The sequence below is a fragment of the Schistocerca serialis genome, chromosome 2 (assembly GCF_023864345.2).
Source record: "Schistocerca serialis cubense isolate TAMUIC-IGC-003099 chromosome 2, iqSchSeri2.2, whole genome shotgun sequence".
NCBI lineage: Eukaryota > Metazoa > Arthropoda > Insecta > Orthoptera > Acrididae > Schistocerca > Schistocerca serialis.
Genome location: NC_064639.1, coordinates 725,279,942 through 725,298,861, shown reverse-complemented (window position 1 = coordinate 725,298,861; position 18,920 = coordinate 725,279,942). Strand labels below are relative to the sequence as shown.

General features: G+C 39.1%; 1 protein-coding gene across 3 annotated transcripts in view; it reads left to right on the top strand.

Moving 5' to 3' along the window:
- Positions 1–18,920, top strand: part of LOC126457927 (venom carboxylesterase-6-like) — a 186,493-nt gene that overhangs the window by 76,871 nt on the left and 90,702 nt on the right. For all 3 annotated transcript variants that reach the window (XR_007585556.1, XM_050094623.1, XM_050094624.1), the window contains exon 5: positions 6,809–7,008. Coding sequence is in view for 2 of the 3 variants with exons in the window: in XM_050094623.1 (XP_049950580.1) it covers positions 6,809–7,008 (200 nt within the window). In the remaining variant the exon portion in view is untranslated. The remainder of the gene's footprint in view (positions 1–6,808; positions 7,009–18,920) is intronic.

Below are 18,920 nucleotides of genomic sequence, written 5' to 3'. Positions count from 1 at the left end.
TAACCCGGCCAGAATCAAAACTGGGTCCACTGCGTGGTAGGCAAACACATTACCATTCAGCTAAGCAGGCGGACGAGTTGGTGTAATTTCTGCATTACAACATTTGCATTATGGTGACATGTAGTATCATGAAGAAATAGCATCCCTTGTTGCAGTTGATTTGACAGATACGCTGTCCCATAAACTCTCTTCATTCTCCAGTGGATGTCTACCATTGTTTGTCCATCTTCAGCCAAGAAAAGAATAACAGCATGTTGGTCTCTGCTTGAGCACACTTGGTATTTAGATCACGGTAGTTCATGTTTCCACATTTCCTGCATTCATGTCAGAAAGACATGAATACCACACCAATCCTTTGTCTACATGTCAGTGTTTGTATACCCGCATCAGATTTGCTCCATATGGCTTATACACTGCAGCAATATCCTCAGACAGAAACTTTTTGATCACCCTTTATACATAATAGTCTGAAGATTGACCTCGCTGGATTAGCCTACATTAAATCTAGCAGTGAGTATAACAAAGCCATTGTGGAAGCTGATAAAACACACAATCTCAATAGTATTCTTAATTCCTCCAATAAGTGCAAAGTTACATGGATTCTTATAAACAGTGTTGCTAAAGTTGGAAGAAACAGAAAAATTAAACCTGTCCTCAAAATTCAATATTGTTTTTTAGAAATGTTATTATCACACCTGATATCAGTCTAGCGGCATTATTTTCAAAAATGTTTGTAGATTATCAACAAATACAAGTGCCTGTATGTTTACCTTCTCTGAGATATCACCTAGTTTCATCCTAAGAATAGTAAAGCAGTTGAAAGTGTCAAAAGGTGTAGAGATATATGAGCAAATATGTGACAGATTGTGCAGCAGACAGTGTATAGATATGTGACATATCTTGCAACATACTAAGGTTAGTAACAGATCGTATTGTGTACCTTTAACATGTTATACACCCAAGTGTGTATCCAAGGATATTTTCCTGATAAACTGTAAGGGTCAAGGGTAGTTGCAGTATAGAAAAAGGGATATATAGACTCACCTTCTGGTTACCAGCCAATTTTCATAGTCCCAGCTCTTCCTAAAGTATTGGAATGTGTAATGTACCAACAGCTATTTGTTTACTTTAAAATTCAGATATAATTAGTCGATCACAATATGGCTTTAGGAAAAACTTGTCAACCATTTATACTGTTAACTGTATAGTCAAATATCTATTTGAGTGTTTGAGGATAAATGCTTTGGTCAAGTTACTTTTTGTTATCTATGCAGAGCCTTTGACTATGTAGGTCACACAGAACTTCTAGGGAAAATATAATGCTGTGGCATTAGAGATAAGTGTCTTAAACTATTAAAATTGTATGTAAGGAACCATAAGCAAACTGCCTATGTTGCAAAGAAGTGTCTAGTATAGAACAAGTTAAGGTAGATATGCCATCATCCGTGAAGTCCATTGTAGTGCTGGCATATGATACAACTTTTCTCCACATTAGTAATGATTTAAATAGCCTTAAAACTTTTGTTATTTGTGAGCTTTTGGTCAAAAGGCCTACCTCTAATGTAGAAAACCCACACGCTTTCATTTAAGTACAATTCACACACTCCACCTGATGGGAGAAGCAATCCGGTTGGTGGGGGTAAGGAGGAGGTTTGGAAAGGGGCAGGGGGTATTGTGCTGCATGTGGGAGCATGCAGGGATGTGATGATGACAGGGTAGAGCTGCTAGGTGCAGTCGGAAGGTATAAAGGTTGGGGAGGTGTGGAGGGGAGTGGAAAAGGAGAGAAGTAGAGGTGGGGAAAGAAAGAGAGAGACTAGTTAGTGTTTTGGTGGAATAGAAGGCTGTCAGAGCTGGAGTGGGAGCAAGGGAGGGGATGAGTAAGTGAAAGACAGGAACTAGTGAAGACTGAGCCATGGAGGTCATGGGAATGTAGGATATATTCCAGGGGGAGTTCCCATCTGTGCAATTCAGAAAAGCTGTTGTTGGTAGGAAAGATCTAGATGGCACAGGCTGCGAAGTAATAACTGAAGTGACGCATGTTCTTTTATGCAGCATATTCAGCAACTGGGTGTTCCAGCTCTTTCTTGGACACAGTTTATCAGTGGCCATTCATACAGATAGGTAGCTTGCTGGTTGTCATGCCCATGCAGAACACAGCACAGTGGTTACAGCTGAGTTCGTAGATCACATGACTGCTTACACAGATAGTCCTGTCTTTGATGCCTTTGATGGGATAGATGATGATTGTGAGTGGGAGGATATATGGTACAGTTCTTGCATCTAGGCCTATTACAGGGATATGAGCCATGAGGCATGGTGTTGGGAGCAGGGATGGAGTAGGGGTGAACAAAGATATTGTATAGGTTTGGTGGGCTTTGAAATACTACTGTTGGAAGGATGGAAATGATAGTGGGTCATGTATTCCTCATTTCAGGCCATGACAGGGGGTAGACAAAAATCTGTCAATAATGTAATTCAGTTGCGCTAGCCGTGGACAGTACTGAGTCATGAGAGGAGTGCACCTTCAAGGCTAGATGGTAGAAATGTGGGAAGACCTTCTTCTGTACAAGGTTTGGAAGATAATTTCGGTCTGGTGTATTTAGAGAGGGACTGCTTGTCAGTACAAATGCAACAGTAGTGAGTGCCTAGACAGCATGGAAGGGACTTCTTGGTATGGAATGAGTGGCAGCTACCAAAGTGGCTGTATCACTGGTGGTTGGAAGGTCTGGTGTGAATGGAGGTACTGACAGATGCAGGCTTTCAGTTTATTCTCTGTTGCACCCATTCCAGTGCCACTCTTTGTTTATGTATTTATTATTGACTTTAAGATAGAGGCATCTTGAATTTTCACATCAACAACATCCATAGTGCAGCATGGCTCAGTAGCTCCATTAAGTGCAGTTGCCCCTGCAGCAGCTGAGTGAATCACTTCCCCAGAGGGAGGAGGAGGAGGAGGAGATTAGTGTTTAACGTCCCATCGACAACGAGGTCATTAGAGACGGAGCACAAGCTCGGGTTAGGGAAGGATGGGGAAGGAAATCGGCCGTGCCCTTTCAAAGGAACCATCCCGGCATTTGCCTGAAGTGATATAGGGAAATCACGGAAAACCTAAATCAGGATGGCCGGACGCGGGATTGAACCGTCGTCCTTCCGAATGCGAGTCCAGTGTGCTAACCACTGCGCCACCTCGCTCGGTCCCCCAGAGGGAGCCCCCTACATAGTGCACCAGTCCAGTAGAAGTTAACATCTAGGAAGGTGGCTTGTTAGGTTGAGGAGGGCCAGATGAAGTAAAAGGGCGAGAAGATGTTGAGGTTCTGGAGGAGTGTGGCTAGGGTGTCCTCGCTGTTGGTCCAGATCACAAAATTATTATCAATGAATCTGAACAAGATCAGGGACCTGTCTTTCTGGATGCTTGGGAAGGATTCCTCTAGATGGGCACTGAGTAAGTTGGCATAGGATTATGCCATGTGGTGCTGTACCATAGATTTGTTTTAGGTAGTGCCTTCAAAGGTGAAGTAATTATGGATGAGGATATAGTTGATCATTATGATCAGGAGGAAGGTTACAAGTGTGTTAAGGCTGTCAGCATTAGGAATATTACTGTAGAGAGTGGTAGCATCAACTGTGATGAGCAGAGCACCATGTGGAAAAGGAACAGGAACTGTGGAGAGTCAATGGAGGAAATGGTTGGTGTCTTTGATATAGGAGGTTAGGTTTCAGGTAATAAGCTGAAGGTGCTGGTCCACAAGAGTGGAGATTTCCTCAATGGAGGCATGGTAATTGGTCACAATGGGGCATCCTGTATATGGTTAGATTTATAAACTTTAGGAAGTATGCAGAAGCTAGGAGTGTGGGCAGTGGTAGGGGTGAGGAGAGAGACTTGGGGAGAGGTTCTAGAATGGGCCTAAGGATTTGAGGAGATACTGGAGATCCTGTTGTATTTCTTGAATGAGGTCACTGTTGCAGGATTTGAATCTGACCACTACTGGAATCCTTCCATCAGATAACCCTGTTGTTCAAAACCACAGTGATGGAAACTTTATCGACAGGTAGGACTATAAGGTAAGGTCAGATTTTAGGTGCTGGAGTGCTGTTCTTTATGCCTCATCGTCATTCCCCAAATCCATCAACATGAAAGTTAACCTTATATTTGCAGAAAGAACTGCACTCCACCACCTAAAAACTGATCTTGACCTTATAATCCTCCTGGCAAAGGCTCCACCGCTGTGGTTTGAACTGGAAGAATTACCTGATGGTAGGACACCCCTGAACAGAATCTCCAGTCTCCCCTCTAATCCTAGGCTCGTCTCAGAACCTCTCCCCTGCGTGTATCTCCCTTCCCACTCCTACCACTGCCTGCACACTTACCTTCTACATTCTTCCTAAGCCCATAAATCCTACCACCCAGCACACCCTATTGTGGCCAATTACTATGCTCCCACTAAGAGTATCTCTGCTCTCATGGACCAGCACCTTCAGCCCATTATCCATAATCTACCCTTCTATATGAAAGTGATAAACAGTTTCCTCCACTGACTCACGACACTGCTGTTCCTTCATCACACAGTGCTGTGCTCATTGCTGTTGATGCCACCTCCCTCTACACTAACTTTCCTAATGCCCATGGACTTGCCACTGTTGAACATTATGTTTCCCAACTTCTGACTGACTTCAAACCTGCAAGCTCCTTCCTTGTCACTTTGACCAATTATATCTTCACCCATAATTACCTCAATTATATCTTCACCCACAATTACTTCACCTTTGAAGGCACCGCCTATGAACAAATCAATGGTACAACAATGGGCACCCAGATGACACCATTCTATGCCAAATGATCCATGCATTCTATTCCAAACTATTCATGGACCATTTACAGGAGTGCTTCCTCCTGACTGGCTCAGATTCATTGGTAATATATTCGTGATCTAGGCTGAGGGTGAGGGCAGCCTATCCACATTCCTCCAGAACCTCAACATTTTCTCTCCCAGTACATGTCACTTGGTTCTTCTCAATCCAACAAACCACTTACCTCAATGTTGACTTCCACCTAAAAGATGGCTACATCAGTATCTCTGTCCATATCAAATCTACCAACCACAAGGGATAGCTACACTTTGACAGTTGCCATCCATTCCATACCAAGAAGTCACTTTCAAACAGCCTAGTCACCTGTGACCGCACATCTGTAGTGATGTACAGTCCCTCTCTAATATCAATGGGGTCACTCAGGCCTTCATAGGCCCATATTACCCTCCCAGCCTTGTACAGAAACAGATCTCCTGTGCTTTGTCTCTCCAGTCACTTACCACCTCCCACAGTCCCAGTGTCCAGTCCTGAAGCAGTACTCCCCTCATGACTCAATACCACCCAGGACTGGAGCAACTGAATCATGGATAAAATCTTCTCCAAGGACATAATTGAATCACATTCAGACCCAGGATTCTGACTACCTCTCTCTTTCTTTTTCCCCCTTCTCTACTTCTCCCTTTCCCATCCCCCCCCCCCCCCCCCTCAAATCTCCTGCCGACTGCACCTAGCCGCCCTATGCTGTCCCAAACACATCCCTGCATGCTTCCACAAGCAACACTACACCCTCCCCCTCCCTAGCCAGATATTCCTCCCCCTCCCCACCCGAGTCTTCCCCTTATCCCCAACACCCAGGTTGCTTCTCCTGTCAAGCGCATTTGCTCACAGTCCAGCTTCAGTGGCCTGAGACAGTGGTCGTGTGCACATGAGTTGTACTTGCGTGAATGTGTTTATGCTTTCTACATTAGAAGAAGGCCTTTTGGCCAAAAGCTCACATGTGTAATAGTCTTTTTGTTGCGCCTGTCTGTGACTCAACATCTCCTTTGTGTGGTGAGTAGCAGTATTTCCTTTTCATATTATTGTCATTATTCCATGCTGGATTTTCCATTGTTGAAAACTTGTGTTACAAAGAAAATTGCTCAAGTATCCTTTTAGTTTAAAGCAAATGGATTCTTGCTGCGTGAAAACAAATCGCAGCCGATGGGTTTAGTCTAAAAGACAAGTTTCTGCAGATGATCCATGTTATGTTAATTTTTGGGGTTATATCTAAATGTTAAATTATCTTTGAGTCAACATTAACAACATAGTCTGTTAGTGATCAATTGTCAAGAGTAGTTTACTTATTGAGGCTACTTATTTATTGCATATGTGAAATACATGTTTTAACATCCTATTTTTCCAAAGTATAATAGCATATGGTATTATTTTATGAGGAAACTGTAGTTGTGTGCATGACATCTTAATACTGTAGCAGAGAGCTATTAGGGGAATTACTGGTTCTTCATATAAGACAGACTGTCAACCTTTGTTTTAAGCACAAAAAGTCATGACTGTAATAAACTTATATTTATACACACTATGTTTTAATTTATACAAAGAAATTACCACAAGGAAAATGCAGAGAAAACATACATTGTTACAACACAAGAAGCAGTAGATGCATTTATACTCCATACCACAGACTGTCAAAATCATGTAACAGCTGTAAACTCATGAGGCACAAATTACTTAATGAGCTTCCACAATTTGTACGAGATTTACCAGGACATGTTTTCAAGTAAACACTGCATGACTGTTTAGTTGCCCACCTATTCTATGATATGAAGGAGTTTATTGACTGCAATATAATACTGTAATGTTAAAACAGATCTGTCATTTCTCTTAAATTGTAATTGTACTGAACTATGTGTGTGGCAATAACTATTGCTGTAATGGCCTAATGACATAAAATTATTCAGGAAGTTTAATTACCATAAGTTAGGTATTTTTATGTTTTTAGATTTGTTCCAGCGTGCTATTGCACAAAGTGGCACAGCATTAATTCCTGGATCATTCAGCAGATTTTCAAAAGAGAGAACTTTCCGTTTGGGAGAAGTTCTGGGCTGCAAAACTAATGACTCACAAGTTCTTTTGAATTTTTTCCTGGGACTCCCTGTGAAGAAACTGATAGAAGCTCAAAATATGGCTTTGTCTGATGAGGTTGGATCATAATTTTATACATTTTTTTGTAATTTATGTTAATAAGATTTGTTGCTCTCTTGTGAGTGTTAGTAGGAACCATTGGATATTTGAGATCTGATTTTTGAAACAGGGGTTGTGCTAATCTATAGTGCATAAATGCAAGATTAATTGTACCTCTTTTTATACATACTATATGTGAACAGAGAATGTCAAATTAATAAGGTTGCACTCTGCCAGAAACACCTGTCTACAGTATGACCTGTGAATACACACTACCACTGCAATGGATATAAGATGATCTACTGAGGCATACCATTTCTTTCTGAGATAAGTATATGATGGTTTTGAAACTACCCTATAATACTAACATAGAAAGTGGTATATTATCAGTGACCAATGATTGATCAGGACTTAAATTCATGGAAACGTTGGCATGGGGAAGAGTATATGTTCTGTTAACCTGGATAGAATTTATAGTAAAGAAACAACTTAGTTCTCAATTATAATGTTAGTGGTTGTAATAATAATAATAATAATAATAATAATAGAAGATACAAAAAAAGTGAAAATAGAAGGAAACAAAACCAAACATTCAACACAAACCAAAAGAAATTTTACCAGACAATAGATAACACACACATTAAAATAGACAATCCACCAAACATAACAGACATGGAACACTTCTGGAGCAACATATGGTCAAACCTGGTACAACATAACAGGCATGCACGGTGGATACAAGCAGAAACAGATACGTACAAGATGATACCACAAATGTCTGAAGTGATAATTTTGCAACATGAAGTCACCCAAGCAATTAATTCTACTCACAATTGGAAAGCCCCTGGAAAAGATAAAATAGCAAATTTCTGGCTAAAGAAATTCATCTCAACACATTCACATCTATTATCTATTATTTAACAGTTACATTGCAGACCCATGCACTTTCCCTGATACACTTACACATGGAATAACTTATCTGAAACCTAAAGATCAAGCAGACACAGCAAACCAAGCTACCGTATTTACTCGAATCTAAGCCGCACCTGAAAAATGAGACTCGAAATCAAGGAAAAAAATTTTTCCCGAATCTAAGCCGCACCTGAAATTTGAGACTCGAAAATCAGGGGGAGAGAAAAGTTTTAGGTCGCACCTCCAAATCGAAACAAAGTTCGCCTAGTTGTAATATGAGACACAATTTAGGTCGAATGAATGACGATACAGCTGCAGTAGTTTGGTTCGAGTCGTAAGCTTAGCAGTTACGGTTTACCAGGTAGCCACTGCTACGCGTCATGCGCTCCGTCCGTATTTATACGGATATCCTTCCTTTTTCACGTGCTTCGTCTGGTTTGAATTGATTGCTTATTTTTCTTTGATCTGATAAGTGCCGTTCTCTTTGTTACAGGTGTTTACGTCACTCTAAGCTGAAAATGCATTACTGTACTGTGTCATGCATTGTTTGTCGCATTCTGATGGTGCGTGTTTACGGCCTGTCGCCGCTCGCGGCGTGGCTTGCTTTTGTGCGCGCTACCGCCGCTTACAAATAAAAAATAGAGAGGAGTCGTCTCATTAGCGAAACATTTGTTGTTACTTACACTACTTCTTTCTTTGATAATGATCAATAAGAACCAAATAATAGACTGCGTATGATAGATGATGTTCTGAACGAAATTTTAGCGAAAATTTTTCTCCGTTTGAAAATCTTTGCAGGCGCCTCTTTAGTTCATTACATTCTGCACAGAAATTAGAGTCATCTTAGATTTAAAAATCTAGTCAGTTGCCGTGCTTCATTTCTGACTGTATCACTATCAGGCATAAGAATAATACGAATATAAACATGACATGACATGTATATTCTTCCGCGTTTGCTGTTGTCTCACTCTAGTTTGTAGTTTATTAGGCAGACAGGATTTAAATGAGATAGTAGCAAACACGAAACAATACATGGCAAAATGTTTATATTCGTATTAATCTTATGGCGAAGAGAATACTACATGTGATTCACAATTCATAAAAGCTCCTATTAGCAACCATCTCTTCTGACAGGTAGGAAAAAATTCAGAACGTAGAGTTGGCCATATTGACAAACATCCCAAACAGTCTTGCCAGTCGGATTTTCGTAGTACATTGAAATGCTGCTACATTCGAAGATCAACAGTACAGAATTTGTATTTACTTCGTTGGATAATGTACCAAAACGCAGTGGTTGAAACTCTGGGCGGAGGAAAAAGGCTCGTCTTCCACTTTTTTTTTTAATTTATTTACTGACGCAGAGATTTTGGTACCAGTATTTATCTTTGTGCCCTACAAAGCATGCCTGTGTGGCGCTACACATATTCGACGGCAGAAGTTAGTTGTGGCGGCACCCACCAACATTTTTCAGAACTCTTTGCTTTGCACCCGATTCTAAGCCGCAGGCGGTTTTTTGGATTACAAAAACCGGAAAAAAAGTGCGGCTTAGATTCAAGTAAATACGGTAAATATCGCCCCATAACATGCCTACCAACAATATACAAAATATTAACTTCAGTCATTACACAGAAATTAATGACACATACAACACAGAACAAAATTATAAATGAAGAACAAAAAGGCTGTTGCAAAGGAGCATGAGGATGTAAAGAGCAACTGATAATAGATGCAGAGGTGACATATCAAGCTTAAAACTAAACAAAGGTCGCTACACTATGCATACATTGATTACCAAAAAGCTTTTGATAGTGTACCCCACTCACGGTTACTACAAATATTGGAAACATACAAAGTAGATCCTAAATAGATACAGTTCCTAAACATAGTAATGAAAAATTGGAAAACCACACTTAATATCCAAACAAATTCAAATAATATCACATCACAGCCAATACAGATTAAGCGTGGAATATACCAAGGAGACTCATTAAGTCCTTTCTGGTTCTGCCTTGCTCTGAACCCACTATCCAACATGCTAAATAATACAAATTATGGATACAATATTACTGGAACATACCCACACAAAATCACACATCTGCTATACATGGATGATCTAAAACTACTGGCAGCAACAAATCAACAACTCAATCAATTACTAAAGATAACAGAAGTATTCAGCAATGATATAAATATGGCTTTTGGAACAGACAAATGTAAGAAAAATAGCATAGTCAAGGGAAAACACACTAAACAAGAAGATTACGTATTGGATAACCACAGCGACTGCATAGAAGCGATGGAAAAAACAGATGCCTATAAATATCTTGGATACAGACAAAAAATAGGAATAGATAATACAAATATTAAAGAAGAACTAAAATAAAAATATAGACAAAGACTAACAAAAATACTGAAAACAGCAAGAAACAAGACAAAAGCTATAAATACTTATGCTATACCAATATTGACCTACTCATTTGGAGTAGTGAAATGGAGTAACACAGACCTAGAAGCACTCAATACACTTACACGATCACAATGCCACAAATATAGAATACATCACATACATTCAGCAACTGAAAGATTCACATTAAGCAGAAAGGAAGGGGATTTATCGACATAAAAAACCTACATTATGGACAGGTAGACAATTTAAGAAAATTCTTTCTAGAACGAGCAGAAACTAGCAAAATACACAAAGCAATCACTCATATAAATATATCGGCTACACCACTGCAATTTCATAACCACTTCTACAACCCTTTAGATCACATTAACATCAACAGATACGAAGAAAGTAAATTGGAAAAAGAAAACACTACATAGCAAGCACCCGTATCATCTAACACAGCCACACATCGATCAAGACGCATCCAACACATGGCAAAGAAAAGGCAGTATATACAGTGAGACGGAAGGATTCATGATTGCAATACAGGATCAAGCAATAAACACCAGATATTACAGCAAGCATATTATTAAAGATCCCAATACCACAACAGATAAATGCAGACTTTGCAAACAACAAATAGAAACAGTAGATCACATCACAAGTGGATGTACAATACTAGCAAATACAGAATACCCCAGAAGACATGACAATGTAGCAAAAATAATACATCAACAGCTTGCCTTACAACATAAACTTATAAAACAACACGTTCCCACATACAAGTATGCACCACAAAATGTACTGGAGAACGATGAATACAAATTATACTGGAACAGAACCATTATAACAGACAAAACAACACCACATAACAAACCTGACATCGTACTCACCAATAAAAAGAAGAAATTAACACAACTAATCGAAATATCCATACCCAATACAGCAAATATACAAAAGAAAACAGGAGAAAAAATTGAAAACTACATCCAACTGGCTGAGGAAGTCAAGGACATGTAGCATCAGGATAAAGTTGACATTATACCAATTATACTATCAACTACAGGAGTCATACCACACAATATCCACCAGTACATCAATGCAATACAGCTACATCCAAACTTATACATACAACTACAGAAATCTGTAATTATTGACACTTGTTCAATTACCCGAAAGTTCCTAAATTCAATGTAACATATACCGTACAGTTGAAAGGAAGTCACGCTTGATCAAGGTCCGCATCTTCTTCCATTTTTAACCAGACATAACGTCTGAGACAAGAAAGAAATAATAATAATAAACAATAATAAGAATACTAGTTCTTGTGGTCAGTCCTAAGACTGGTGTGGTGCAGCTCTCCACACTACTCTATCCTGTGCAGATTAAATTAGATTAGATTAGTACTTGTTCCATAGATCACTTACTATATCCAAAAATTCATCTAACGAGTAGAAGGAGTTGCCATTAAGAAATTCTTTTAATTTCCTTTTAAGTGCTATATGGCTATCTGTCAGACTTTTGATGCTATTAGGTGAGTGACCAAAGACTTTTGTGGCAGCATAATTTACTCCCTTCTGAGCCAAAGTTAGATTTAACCTTGAGTAGTGAAGATCATCCTTTCTCCTAGTGTTGTAGCCATGTACATAGCTATTACTATTGAATTCATTCGGATTGTTAATAACAAATATCATAAGTGAATATATATATTGTGAGGCTACAGTGAAGATCCCTAGCTCTTTAAATAAGTGTCTACAGGATGATCTTGGATGAGCTCCAGCAATTATTCTGATTACACACTTTTGTGTGATGAACAATCTTTTACTCAATGATGAGTTACCCCAGAATGTGATGCCATAGGAAAGCAGAGAATGAAAATAGGCGTGGTAAGCTAATTTACTGAGATGTATATCGCCAAAATTGGCAATGACCCTAATAGCATAAGTAGCTGAACTCAAACGTTTCAGCAGATCCTCAGTGTGTTTTTTCCAGTTCAACCCCTCATCAATGCCTACACTTAGAAGTTTTGAATATTCTACCTTAGCTACCAATTTCTGATCGAAGTCTATATTTATTAATGGTGTCATTCCATTTACTGTGTGGAACTGTATATACTCTGTTTTGTCAAAGTTTAATGAGAGCCCATTTGCAGAGAACCACTTAATGATTTTCTGAAAAACATTGTTTACAATTTCACCAGTTAATTCTTGTCTGTTGGGTGTGATAGCTGTACTTGTATCATTGGCAAAAAGTACCAGCTTTGCATCTTCGTGAATATAGAATGGCAAGTCATTAATGTATATTAAGAACAGCAGAGGACCCAAGACTGAACCTTGTGGCACCCCATTCTTGATTGTTCCCCAGTTTGAGAAATCACCAGTTTTTTTGCATATTATGTGAACTGCTTATTTCAACTTCTGCACTCTTCCAGTTAGGTATGATTTAAACCATTTGAACACTGTCCCATTCATAGCACAGTACTTGAGCTTATGTAGAAGTATTCCATGATTTACACAATCAAAAGCCATTGATAGATCACAAAAAATCCCAACGGGTGACTTCCGGTTACTCAGAGCATTTAATATTTCATTAGTGAAAGTATATATAGCATGTTCCATTGAAAAACCCTTCTGGAAACCAAACTGACATTTTGTTAAAACTTTATTTTTACAAAGGTGTGAAGCTACTCTACAATACATTACTTTTTCAAGAATTTTGGATAAGGCAGTCAGCCTCTTCATCTCTGAATAACTACTGCAACCTACATCCTTGTGAACCTGAGGACTTTATTCATCTCTTTGTCACAGTCTATGATTTTTACCCCACTCACACTTTCGTTCAATACAAAATTGGTGATCCCCTGTGTCCTATCAACTGGTCTAGTTTTGCTACAAATTGCTTTTATCTTCAGTTCTCTTCAGTACCTTCTCATTAGTTGCATGATCTATCCAGTTAACTTCAGCATTCTTCTGTAGTGCCACATTTCAAAAGATTCTGTTCTCCTCTTGCCTAAACTATTGTCATCCATATTTTACTTCCATACATGGCTACACCCCAGACAAATACTTTCACAAAAGACTTCCTGACACTTAAGTCTGTATTTGAAGTTAACAAATTTCTCTTCTTCAAAACTGCTTTTCTTACCATTGTCAGTCTACATTTTATATCCTCTCTACTCTGGCTTTCACCGGTTAGTTTTACTGCCAAAATAGCAAAACTCATTTACTACCTTTAGGATCTTGTTTCCTGATCACCTGATTTAATTCAACTACATTCCATTACCCTTGTTTTGCTCTTGTTGATGTTTGTCTTACATCATTCTTTCATGACACTGCCCATTTTATTCAGCTGCTCTTCAGAGTTCTTTGTTATTTATAACAGAATTACAATGTCGTCGGCAAACCTCAAAGCTTTTAATCTCTTCTTCCTGAACATTAAATCTTCTCCAAATTTTTCATTGTGTTCCTTAACTGCTTGCTCAGTGTACAAATTGGATAATTTTGGAGATATGCTACAAACCTGTTTCAGTCTTTTCTCAACCACTACTGCCCTTTTATTCCCCACAACTCTTACAATTGCCCTCTAGTTTCTGTACAATTTGTATACAACTTTCTGCTGTATAACCTGTATTTTATCCCTACTACCTTCAGAATTTCAGAGAGTGTATTCCAGTTGATATTTTCAAAGGCTTTCTCCCAATCTACAGAAGCTATAACTGTATATTTGGCTTTCCTTGATCTATGTTCTAAGATAAGTCATACGGTCAGAACTGCCTAACATGTTCCTACATTTCTCCAGAATCCAGACTGATCTTCTCTGAGGTTGGCTTGCACCAATTTTTTCCATTCTTCTGTACAGAATTCATGTTAGTATTTTGCAGCCATGGGTCATTAAACTGACAGACAGATAATATTCACACCTGTCAGCAGCTGCTTTCTTGGGAATCGGAATTATAACATTCTTGAAGTCTGAAGATCCTATCTCACACATCTTGCATACCAGGTGTAATAGTTGTGTCATGGCTGGCTCTCCCAGGGATTTCAGTAGTTCCGATATGTTATTTTGCTCCAGGGGCCTTGTTTTGACGTAGGTCTATCAGTGCTCTGTCAGTTTCTTCCCACAGTATGATGTTTCCTATCTCAACTTCATATACGTCCTCTTCTCTTTCTATAATATTGTCTTCAAGTATATTCCCCTTGTATAGCCCTGGTCAGGTGAATACAGGGTTATAAATACAAAATCAAATAGGAGTACTGCAGGAGTTGGTTTAATAGTGAATAAAAAAAATAGGAGTGAGGATAAGCCACTACAAACAGCATAGTGAACACATTATTATTGCAAAGATAGACTTGAAGCCCACACCTACCACAGTAGTACTAGTTTATATGCCAACCAGCTCCGCAGATGATGATGAACTTGATGAAATGTGCCATGAGATAAAAGAAGTTATTCAGATAGTCAAGGGAGGCAAAAATTTAATAGTCATGAGTGACTGTAATTCGATAGTAGGAAAAGGAAGAGAAGGAAAAGTAGTAGGTGAACATGGAATGGGGGTAAGGAATGAAAGAGGAGCCGGCCGCGGTGGCTGTGCGGTTCTGGCGCTGCAGTCCGGAACCGCGGGACTGCTACGGTCGCAGGTTCAAATCCTGCCTCGGGCATGGGTGTGTGTGATGTCCTTAGGTTAGTTAGGTTTAAGTAGTTCTGAGTTCTAGGGGACTTATGACCTAAGATGTTGAGTCCCATGGTGCTCAGAGCCAATGAAAGAGGAAGCCACCTGGTAGAATTTTGCACAGAGCATAACTTAATCATAGGTAACACTTGGTTCAAGAATCATGAAAGAAGGTTTTATTCGTGGAAGAGGCCTGGAGACACTGGAAGGTTTCAGACAGATTATATAATGGTAAGATAGAGATTTAGGAACCAGGTTTTAAATTGTAAGACATTTCCAGGAGCAGATGTGGACTCTGACCACAATCTATTGGTTATGAACTGTAGATTAAAACTTAAAAGAACTGCAAAAAGGTGGAAATTTAAGGAGATGAGACCTGGATAAACTGAAAGAACCAGAGGTTGTAGAGAGTTTCAGAGAGAGCATTAGGGGACAATTGACAAGAACGAGGGAAGGAAATACAGTAGTAGAAGAATGGGTAGCTTTGATAGATGAAATAGTGAAGGCAGCAGAGGATCAAGTAGGTAAAAAGATGAGGGCTAGTAGAAATCCTTGGTAACAAAAGAAATATTGAATTTAATTGATGAAAGGAGAAAATATAAAAATGCAGTAAATGAAACAGGCAGAAAGGAATACAAATGTCTCAAAAATGGCTAAGCAGGAATGGCTAGAGGACAAATGTAAGGATGTAGAGGCATATATTACTAGGGGTAAGATAGATACTGCCTGCAGGAAAATTAAAGAGACCTTTGGAGAAAAGAGAACCATTTGTATGAATATCAAGAGCTCAGATGGAAACCCAGTTCTAAGCAAAGAAGGGAAAGCAGAAAGGTGGAAGGAGTATATAGAGGGTCTATACAAGAGCGATGTACTTGAGGACAGTAGTATGGATGAGGATGTAGATGAAGATGAAATTGGAGATGTGATACTGCGTGAAGAGTTTGACAGAGCACTGAAAGACCTAAGTCGAAACAAGGCCCCGGGAGTAGACAACATTCCATTAGAACTACATAGCCTTGGGAGAGCCAGCCCTGACAAAACTTTACCATGTATGAGACAGGCGAAATACCCTCAGACTTCAGGAAGAATATGATAATTCCAATCCCAAAGAAACCAGGTGTTGACAGTTGTGAAAATTACCGAACTATCAAGTCACGGCTGCAAAATACTAACACGAATTCTTTACAGACAAATGGAAAAACTGGTTGAAGCCAACCTCAGGGAAGATCAGTTTGGCTTCCGTAGAAATGTTGGAACATGTGAGGCAATACCGACGCTACGACTTACCTTAGAAGATAGATTAGGGAAAGGCAAACCTACATTTCTAGCATTTGTAGACTTAGAGAAAGCTTTTGACAATGTTGACTGAAATACTCTCTTTCAAATTCTGAAGGTGGCAGAGGTGAAAGACAGGGAGCAAAAGGCTATTTAAAATTTTTACAGAAACCAGATGGCAGTTATAAGAGTTGAGGGGTATGAAAAGGAAGCAGTGTTTGTGAAGGGAGTGAGACAGGGTTATAGCCTATCCCTGATATTATTCAATCTGTATACTGAGCAAGCAGTGAAGGAAACAAAAGAAAAATTCGGAGTAGGAATTAAAATCCATGGAGAAGAAATAAAAACTTCGAGGTTTGCCGATGACATTGTATTTCTGTCAGAGACAGCAAAGGACCTGGAAGAGCAGTTGAATGGAATGGACAGTTTCTTGAAAGGAGGATATAAGATGAACATCAACAAAAGCAAAATTAGGATAATGAAATGTGGTCAAATCAAATCGGGTGATGCTGAGGGAATTAGATTAGGAAATGAGACACTTAAAGTAGTAAAGGAGTTTTGCTATTTGGGGAGCACAATAACTGATGATGGTCGAAGTAGAGTGGATATTAAATCTAGATTGGCAATGGCAAGGAAAGCGTTTCTGAAGAAAAGGAATTTGTTAACATCGAGTGTAGATTTAAGTCTCAGGAAGTCATTTCTGAAAGTATTTGTATGGAGTGTAGCCATGTATGGAAGTATAGCATGCACGATAAATAGTTTGACAAGAAGAGAATAGAAGCTTTTGAAATGTGGTGCTACAGAAGAATGCTGAAGATCAAAAGGGTAGATCACATAAGTAATGAGGAGGTACTGAATAGAATTGGGGAGAAGAGAAATTTGTGGCACAACTTGACTAGAAGAAGGGATCGGTTGGTAGGACATCTTCTGAGGCATCAAGGGATCACCAATTTAGTATTGGAGGGCAACGTGGAGGGTAAGAATCGTAGAGGGAGACCAAGAGATGAATACACTAAGGAGATTCAGAAGGATGTAGGTTACAGTAGGTACTGGGAGATGAAGAAACTTGCACAGGATAGAGTAGCATGTGGAACTGCATCAAACCAGTCTCTGGACTGAAGACCACAACACATAGCCCTTCTGCATACTTCATTCAGCTTCCAGCTTTCCCTTCTTTGTTTAGTACTGGTTTTCCATCTCAGCTCTTGATATTCATACAGCTGCTTTTCTTCTCTCCAAATGTCTCTTTAATTTCCTGTAACTATGACATGTCTATTAAAACTTTAAAGGCCACCAATACTCTCAATACCTCCACAGTGTACAATAGCCATGGTAAGCAATCCAGTACCATGACTAAATTTATCATCCTTTATCAGTGAAAAATTCAAGATACTACCTACAAAAACACAGGCACCATCAAGGACAGCATTCAGTGCTATTCCTTTCACCTTCACTTGTATATTTCTATATCTTTCCCATAGTTATACGTGCTTCTATATCCTTACATTTATTTTATAGCCATCCTGCATAGCTATTTTGCATTTCCTCTCAGTCTCATTTTTAGACATTTGTATTCCCTTTCACCAGCTTCATTTGCTGCATTTTTATATTTTCTCCTTTCATCAATTACATAAAATATCTCCTGTGATAGCCAGGGATTTCTATTAGACCTTGTCTTTTTACCTATTCGATCCTCTGCTTCCTTCATTAGTTCATTACTCATTGCTACACATATGTCGTCTACTGTATTCCTTTCCCCTATTTCAGACAATCATTGCTCCCATGGAAATGCTCAACAGCCTCTTTGCAACTTATCCATGTCCTATCTCCTTAGTGTCCCATCTATTTGCAGTTTCTTTATTTTTAATCTACACTTCATAGCCAAAAAAACTGTGGTCAGAGCCCACATCTTCCCTTAGAAGTATCTTACAATTTAAATCTGGTTCTGAAACCTCTGCTGTATCATTACATAATCAATCTGAAACCATCCAGTCTTTACAGGTCTCTTCCACACATGGAGCCTTCTTTCATGATTCAGAAATCAAGTGTAAGCAAAGTTCTATGAGACAGCTTCCTCTTTCACTCTTTCTCCGCAGCTCATATTCATATCTCATCATGCACTTTTTTAAATCTCTTCATCATATGATACAGTGATAGGTGTTGACTTTGTGTGTCTCTTGGCTAGAATAATGCATTCACTATTCTGTTTGTAGTAGTTAGACACATTTCTACTTTCTTATTCATTATTAGGCCTACTCCTACATTATTCCTATTTGATTTTGAATTTATAACCCTTCTCTCGCCTGACCAAAATTACTGTGCACCCTGCCACTGAATTTCACTATATCTAACTTCACCCTACCCACTTCTCTTTTTAAATTTTCTAAACTATCTACTGATTAAGGGATCTAAGATTCCAGGCTCTGATCTGTAGATTGCCGGGTTTGTTTTTCCTAATGATGACATTCTCCTGAGTTTTCCCTGCCTGGAGATCCAAATGAGAGACTATTTTATCTTCAGAATTTTACCCAAGAGGATGCCATCATCATTCAACCATACAGTAGAGCTGCATGACCTTGGGAAAAATAACAGCTGTAGTTTATGCTTGCTTTCAGCCATTTTCAGTGCCAGCATGGTGAGGCCATGTTGGTCGATGTTACAAGGCCAGATCAGTTAATCATCCAG